The sequence below is a fragment of the Cicer arietinum genome, chromosome 3, assembly GCF_000331145.2.
Source record: "Cicer arietinum cultivar CDC Frontier isolate Library 1 chromosome 3, Cicar.CDCFrontier_v2.0, whole genome shotgun sequence".
NCBI classification, from domain to species: Eukaryota; Viridiplantae; Streptophyta; class Magnoliopsida; order Fabales; family Fabaceae; genus Cicer; species Cicer arietinum.
In genome coordinates this window covers 6,142,476-6,151,193 of record NC_021162.2, presented here as the reverse complement: position 1 = coordinate 6,151,193, position 8,718 = coordinate 6,142,476, and the positions used below count along the sequence as shown (strand labels likewise).

The 8,718-nt window shown below is 32.7% G+C and overlaps 3 protein-coding genes across 3 annotated transcripts in view; all 3 read right to left on the bottom strand.

Annotated features, from left to right (window-relative positions):
* The window catches only part of LOC101512152 (pentatricopeptide repeat-containing protein At3g29230-like), a 1,963-nt gene extending 664 nt beyond the window's left edge, over window positions 1–1,299 (bottom strand). Inside the window, exons 1-2 of the mRNA XM_073366234.1 lie at window positions 295–1,299; window positions 65–202 (exon numbers count right to left, since the gene is read on the bottom strand). Coding sequence (XP_073222335.1) covers window positions 65–202; window positions 295–1,299 — 1,143 coding nt within the window. The remainder of the gene's footprint in view (window positions 1–64; window positions 203–294) is intronic.
* A 3,716-nt stretch (window positions 1,300–5,015) lies between these two features.
* Window positions 5,016–7,927, bottom strand: LOC101511194 (pentatricopeptide repeat-containing protein At3g29230-like). Its single transcript, XM_073365789.1, is given in 4 exon segments — window positions 5,016–5,822; window positions 6,667–6,877; window positions 6,879–6,943; window positions 6,946–7,927. Coding segments are annotated over 4 exon segments (1,815 nt in total). The 5' UTR covers window positions 7,913–7,927; the 3' UTR covers window positions 5,016–5,250.
* Window positions 7,928–7,932: 5 nt separating this feature from the next.
* LOC140919636 (pentatricopeptide repeat-containing protein At3g29230-like) overlaps window positions 7,933–8,718 on the bottom strand; it is a 4,544-nt gene continuing 3,758 nt past the window's right edge. Inside the window, exon 3 of the mRNA XM_073366233.1 lies at window positions 7,933–8,716. Within this exon, the coding sequence (XP_073222334.1) occupies window positions 7,933–8,716 (784 nt within the window). The remainder of the gene's footprint in view (window positions 8,717–8,718) is intronic.

Sequence of the window (8,718 nt, the reverse complement as noted above, 5' to 3'; positions counted from 1 at the left end):
CGTGGGTGCAGGCACATAAAAGGCTGACGAACGTACACCTATCAAGCTCAAAACCTTCGTGTACCATCCTAGTGAAAAGCTCGATCGCTTTCTCACCATGTCCATGTATGCCAAACCCATGTATCATTGAATTCCATGACACCAAATCTTTCTTCACCTTCATTCCGCTAAAAACACAAAACCCATCATCCAAACAACCACACTTTGCATACATATCAATAAAAGCATTCAACACCTTAGTGCTACACCTAAACCTACACTTCTGAACTGAATCATGAATTTTCTTCCCCAAACCAAGCATTCCCGATTTGGCGCACGCAGCCAAATACTTATCAAAAACCCATCATCAGGCCTCAACCCAGCCTCCTCCATTTCATCATACAACCCTATTACCTCCTTCACCTGACCCTTCTCAGCATACCCAGATATTATCGTTGTCCACAACACCAAATTCTTCATAGGACACCTATCAAACAACATCCTCGCCATATCCATATCACCCTTTTTACTATAACCACAAACCATAGTAGACCAAGAAATTATATCCCTTTCACCCATTCTCTCAAACACATCAAAAGCCTTCTCCATTTCCCCCGCCTTCGCAAACCCATCCAAAACCGTATTCCAACTAACCATATCTCTCTCAGGCATTTCATCAAACAGTTTCAAAGCACCATCAAAATCACCACATTTAACCAACCCACCAACCATAGAGTTCCAACTAACAACATCCCTTTCCTCCATTCCCAAAAAAAACCTCATCGCCGTGTCAACACTCCCACACCTACAATAACAATCGATCAAAGAATTGGGCACAAAAATATCACCATAAAAACCCAATTTTTCAACATGGGCATGCACCATTTTCACCAAACTCAACCATTTACGACCATTACAACCCTTCAAAACAAAAGGGTAAGTAAAATTATCTGGAAAAACACCATTAACCTGCATCTTTAAAAAAGTTTCAATAGCAAGAGAAGTGTTGAAATCATCATTATTATCATTATTATTTCTCACATGTGCCCTAATGAGATAATTATAAAGATGAACATTGGGGTCAGGAACTTGATTAAAGACATTAACAGCAGAAGTTATGTGAGAATTGAGGGAATAAGCAGCGATGAGTTTTGGAGCAATGTAAAGGTCTTGGTGAAGAGAGAATTTGATGAGTTGAGTGTGGATTTGTTTAACAAAGTGAAGATTAGTGCATTTGTGGAGATTGATGAGGTTATCCTCTAAGTGTTTTCGAAGAGAGAACCATGTGAAGACACGAACGCTAGATGAAATTTGCATCATTCTCACAACTATATTCTTTCTATGAAATGAAAGGCTCAATTGTGTTTGTTTTTTTAAAGTGAAAATAACAACAGAGAGAAAAAACCTATTGCGGCTGTTGATAAAAGAAGGGTCACCGTCCGTTCAAAAATGTGGACCTCGTCCAGCTTTTCAGTTGCTATTAATAAACAGCCCTTTTCGGGCTCATGGATTATATGGGCCCATTTGTCACCAATTGTGATGAGTGGTGGATTGTCTGGATCTTTCATTGAAGAAAGCAACTCGGGCTTTAGCAATTGAAAATAACAACAGAAAAAACATATTATTAATTTTTGGAGAAGATATTAAAAATTGTTTTTTTTTTTAGTCTGGTAAATATTTAATAGTGATTGCTTAGTTGAATAAATCAATATCTTCTTGACCAATTAAATATGATTTAGATTGGGCCAACTTATTTGATTATTATTAATATATAGTTATATATTTATATTATGTCAAATACTATATAACTTACATAATATATGATATATTAAAAAATAACAATACAAAGGAGAAGATCAAGTGAGAGGGTATGAAGAAGATATAACGAATAACAAGGTAGTGGAAATATGTCTTTGTAAGTTCAATAATGATATTTAATTTCTACTTCTAAAAGATAATGATAATTGTAAATTGGTATTATAAGTTATAAGCAATTATAAGATATGGATTTATGAATGATCCCTAAGTAGCCAGCCTTTTATTTAACTTTTTTTGTTTGTTTGAGAAGACCTCTTTTTAAGTTCTATTTAATGACATTTTATGCATTTAAAATTTATTTTAATATGATTAAAATTAATTCATAAATTTTATAAACTTATTAGTTTTAATATGTTCAAGATTTGTAACTATGAATTTTTCTTTTTCTAACTAAAATTGATAGGTAAAAGCATCATTACAGTGAATGTGATCCAAACCACATTCAATTAGCTTTCCATAACTATATTCAATTAATATTCATCTTTTGCCTATAAAAAATCAATATATAGTTAGACATACCATATCTATTTTGAGAGTAAATTTTTTTAAAAAAATGTATTATAACAATAAGTATAGCTTTGATGGTAAAGTGTAAGGATATCTTATAAAATCATCTATAGAGTATTATTAGAAGTGAGTTTATCCACTTAGAAATTCTCCATAATTTTGTGTTTTTATTACTATATCATTAAGGAAATGCCTCTTGAACTAATTTATATTTTACTAATAGATAAGTTAAAATATTATTAAAAAATAAATTAAATTTGACTACGAATTATTTTATCACAAATGAACAAACTTAATATTTTTATTCTTTTATTTGCAAAATTATTTTTGTAGTTTGAGACTAGTCCTTTTTAAAAAATAATTTGAACTATTTACTTGCTTGACTAAAAATGGAATTCTTATTATTTTTCTAATTTAATATTAATAAAAAAGTAGTACAGTAAAAATTATGTTTCAAAACTCACTTGTGATAAACCATCCATATAATAATATGTACAATATAAAATAAAAATTTGGATCAACAGCCACTAACATTTTATCATGCAAAACTCTTCTTGTATATGGTTGTTAAACTCTTTTTCTATGATATAGTTGGTAAACTCTTTTCGTGTGTTGTATGTGTATATATATAATTATATAATACAATGTATGGGTAATTACAAAATAATTTAGTAGTTTGAGTGAGTTAGAGTATAAAGATATTATAGATTTAATTTCATATTCTTATCAAATTAATTATTGACTATAAAAATTGTCTATTTTAAAAATAATAAAATTAAAAATATAATAATAATTAACTTTAATACATATGTATTTTTGCAGCAATATTATTTATGTACAATATTATTTTCAATCGAATCGTTTACCCTTTTTTTTATATAAATTTGTTTTCTTTCTTTTATATACTAGTTACATTAACACAGTGTTTAATATATATATTAAATTATCATATATAGTATCCACTTGTATGATTATTATAAACTATAATAATATAACAAAAATTATTTATATATATTTAAAAATAAACACAATAAATAACACTTTTTAACTGTTATAATTAAAAATAAATGAAGTAAATATTAAAAATTAAATAAAGACAATAGGTGTGTAAATATAAAAAATAAATAACCATACTCGATCCCACAATTACTTCAATAGAAGTCAAACGCCTTATCAATTAGGCCTATCAATTAGTCCACGAACGCTAAATTATGTATATAATTTCACTTCTTTTCTTAGCTCATTTTATTTCCTACCATATTCCCGCTAAAATAAATTAATTTATGAATTTGTAAATAAAAACTTACTCTATATACTTTATAAATTAAAAAAATACTGATACAAAATTTATGATAACCACACTTAAAATACAACATTGAACCAATCTTACATTTTAAAGAGAACAAATGATTGAATCAATTTTACATTTCATAAGTTGGATACAATAAAAAAATATCGATTATCAATATTTTTAATTATACGTGTAAAAATTAAAAAAATAAAGTTAACGTAGTTATGGCTATATTCATCTTCGTCAACAATGAAAATAAAAGTTAAAATACATGTATTTTAATCAAAATTTAATCTAATCATATTATAATATAAAAAAATATAATAAATTGCATTTTTTCGTTAAAAAAAAATCAAATGTAGGTAACTATATATGTCTATATAATAAACTTTTTTTTTTGTATACATTAAATTTTTTTATATCTCATTTTTTTGTTAATTTACGTGTCTCTTATAAAATAGATAATGAAATATTATATTATTTTATTAACTTTTTTTATTATAAAATTTTAATTCAAATTTTAAATATTCTAAACGATAAATCATAAAAAAAAAACATCAATTCATTATTATTTATAAGTAAGAGACAAATATATTACTTAATTATAATGAAAAATTTATTCGAATGAACATAATTGAACTTTAAATATACTAAATAGTTATGTTTTGTTTTTATATATTTTTTATTTAAAACTCTTCATTATACTTACATTAAAATTTAAATATTGTCGTACTTTCTTTTTATCATCTAATTACAATACTGATTTCACACAATAGTGAAAAAAGTGATTTCTTACAAAAAAAAGAAAGGGTTTTTTGAAGTTCTTACAGTCTATAGTGCGAAAAGACAAAGGGAAGTAAAGTATTATCAACACGAACAATAATGCATATGTTAAACAACCCATACATCCATATTCCAGCATTGGAAAATGGAGGCCTCCCAGAGAGTCTTAGTCTCACTTAATAAAATCAGTCTTTTTCAGACTGAAGATCTTCGGCTATCAAAAGAAAACCAGCAACATAGATAGAGAAAGCTGAGGCTTATAAAGATGTTAACAATCAGAGAAACACACAAGTCAAATGTAGAGTGAAAAAGGTGCAGATTAGGCATGTCTTCGGGTCCAATATGGGTAGGTGTATGACACTCGTACGTATCAGACGTATGACAACTTATATATATATTAGCATCAGTTTCATATACTTTTTACATTAGCAGTGTCAAAGTGTTTGTATCATGTTAGGTGTCTACATCAAAATCTATGCTTTATAGACTAATAGTTGTTGAAATTCTCAATTAAATTAAATTATTAGTTTAACAAATACTCTGGCTTTGTGCCAACAAACACTAGTATACATATTTACAACAATGCTTTTTAGAACAAGTAGCAAACAAGAATCACATCTTAGCTAGCATCTTCTCTTTGCAAAATGTACCCTTTCTATGGCTTGTATTGTTAGCATAGGTTATGGCATTCAACCATGGCCCCTGAACACAACATTTGTTTTGCAAAACCAGTGAAATGCGGCGATGAATATGACAATTTCTTTACATATAGTAAACCAGCATTCTGCATGACTACATTATGGTATTCATTTCTTGAACTACAAGTATCATTTCAGCTGTGCATAGTAATGTAACAGAATCATATTCATCCATCATACCCCAGGAACATATCCAACTTGCCTTAGGTCTTGTACCAATCTATCAATCATATTATATATATCACCTGATTTAGGGTGTGACTGATCAAGTACAGTAAACTCATGTACTTCTTCTTCTACCTCTATGGAACTAACCCCAGAAGGCTTTTGACCTCCTTGATTCTTCATCTGCAACCGTACATTGGCAACGTTAATCCAATCTCCAGCTTGAGCGTAAATATTCGACAGAAGCGAGAAATTCCCAGGATCTGATGGCACCAATTTAAACAGGTGTTCACATACAGCTCTTGCAAGTTCTACATCATTATGCATACGACAAGCACCCAAAAGAGTACCTAATATAATGGCATTTGGTTTCACGGGCATTGTGCACAGAAGCCTAAAAGCTTCTTTTAGATGCCCGCCACGGCTGAGAAGATCAATCATGCAACCGTAATGCTCGATTTGAGGAACAACCCCGTATACTCTCTCCATCAAACAAAAGTAATTACGCCCTTCGTTAACAAGGCCTGCGTGGGTGCAGGCACATAAAAGGCTGACGAACGTACACCTATCAGGCTCAAAACCTTCGTGTACCATCCTAGTGAAAAGACAATAGTGAAAAAAGTGATTTCTTACAAAAAAAGAAAGGGTTTTTTGAAGTTCTTACAGTCTATAGTGCGAAAAGACAAAGGGAAGTAAAGTATTATCAACACGAACAATAATGCATATGTTAAACAACCCATACATCCATATTCCAGCATTGGAAAATGGAGGCCTCCCAGAGAGTCTTAGTCTCACTTAATAAAATCAGTCTTTTTCAGACTGAAGATCTTCGGCTATCAAAAGAAAACCAGCAACATAGATAGAGAAAGCTGAGGCTTATAAAGATGTTAACAATCAGAGAAACACACAAGTCAAATGTAGAGTGAAAAAGGTGCAGATTAGGCATGTCTTCGGGTCCAATATGGGTAGGTGTATGACACTCGTACGTATCAGACGTATGACAACTTATATATATATTAGCATCAGTTTCATATACTTTTTACATTAGCAGTGTCAAAGTGTTTGTATCATGTTAGGTGTCTACATCAAAATCTATGCTTTATAGACTAATAGTTGTTGAAATTCTCAATTAAATTAAATTATTAGTTTAACAAATACTCTGGCTTTGTGCCAACAAACACTAGTATACATATTTACAACAATGCTTTTTAGAACAAGTAGCAAACAAGAATCACATCTTAGCTAGCATCTTCTCTTTGCAAAATGTACCCTTTCTATGGCTTGTATTGTTAGCATAGGTTATGGCATTCAACCATGGCCCCTGTCTCTCCATCAAACAAAAGTAATTACGCCCTTCGTTAACAAGGCCTGCGTGGGTGCAGGCACATAAAAGGCTGACGAACGTACACCTATCAAGCTCAAAACCTTCGTGTACCATCCTAGTGAAAAGCTCGATCGCTTTCTCACCATGTCCATGTATGCCAAACCCATGTATCATTGAATTCCAAGACACTAAATCTTTCTTCACCTTCATTCCGCTAAAAACACCAAACGCAGCATCCAAACAACCACACTTTGCATACATATCAATAAAAGCATTCAACACCTTAGTGCTACACCTAAACCTACACTTCTGAAACTGAATCATGAATTTTCTTCCCCAAACCAAGCATTCCCGATTCGGCGCACGCAGCCAAAATATTATAAAAAAGCCATCATCAGGCCTCAACCCAGCCTCCTCCATTTCATCATACAACCCTATTGCCTCCTTTACCTGACCCTTCTCAGCATACCCAGATATTATCGTTGTCCACAACACCAAATTTTTCATAGGACACCTATCAAACAACATCCTCGCCATATCCATATCACCCTTTTTACTATAACCACAAACCATAGTAGACCAAGAAATTATATCCCTTTCACCCATTCTCTCAAACACATCAAAAGCCTTCTCCATTTCCCCCGCCTTCGCAAACCCATCCAAAACCGTATTCCAACTAACCATATCTCTCTCAGGCATTTCATCAAACAGTTTCAAAGCACCATCAAAATCACCATATTTAACCAACCCACCAACCATAGAGTTCCAACTAACAACATCCCTTTCCTCCATTCCCAAAAAAAACCTCATCGCCGTCTCAACACTCCCACACCTACAATAACAATCAATCAAAGAATTGGGCACAAAAATATCACCATAAAAACCCAATTTTTCAACATGGGCATGCACCATTTTCACCAAACTCAACCATTTACGACCATTACAACCCTTCAAAACAAAAGGGTAAGTAAAATTATCAGGAAAAACACCATTAACCTGCATCTTTAAAAAAGTTTCAATAGCAAGATAAGTGTTGAAATCATCATTATTATCAATATTATTTCTCACATGTACTCCAATGAGATAGTTATAAAGATGAACATTGGGGTCAGGAACTTGATTAAAGACATTAACAGCAGAAGTTATGTGAGAATTGAGGGAATAAGCAGCGATGAGTTTTGGAGCAATGTAAAGGTCTTGGTGAAGAGAGGATTTGATGAGTTGAGCGTGGATTTGTTTAACAAAGTGAAGGTTGGTGCATTTGTGGAGATTGGTGAGGTTATCCTCTAAGTGTTTTTGAAGAGAGAACCATGTGAAGACACGAACACTAGATGAAACTTGCATCATTCTCACAACTATACGTTAATCTAATCTCCAGCTTGAGCGTAAATATTTGACAGAAGGGGGAAATTCTCAGGATCCGATGGTACCAATTTAAACAGGTGTTCACATACAGCTCTTGCAAGTTCTACATTATTATGCATACGACAAGCACCCAAAAGAGTACCTAATATAATGGCCTTTGGTTTCACGGGCATTGTGCACAGAAGCCTAAAAGCTTCTTTTAGATGCCCGCCACGGCTGAGAAGATCAATCATGCAACCGTAATCCTCGATTTGAGGAACAACCCCGTATACTCTCTCCATCAAACAAAAGTAATTACGCCCTTCGTTAACAAGGCCTGCGTGGGTGCAGGCACATAAAAGGCTGACGAACGTACACCTATCAGGCTCAAAACCTTCGTGTACCATCCTAGTGAAAAGCTCGATCGCTTTCTCACCATGTCCATGTATGCCAAACCCATGTATCATTGAATTCCATGACACCAAATCTTTCTTCACCTTCATTCCGCTAAAAACACCAAACGCAGCATCCAAACAACCACACTTTGCATACATATCAATAAAAGCATTCAACACCTTAGTGCTACACCTAAACCTACACTTCTGAACTGAATCATGAATTTTCTTCCCCAAACCAAGCATTCCCGATTCGGCGCACGCAGCCAAAATACTTATCAAAAACCCATCATCAGGCCTCATCCCAGCCTCCTCCATTTCATCATACAACCCTATTGCCTCCTTCACGTGACCCTTCTCAGCATACCCAGATATTATCGTTGTCCACAACACCAAATTCTTCATAGGACACCT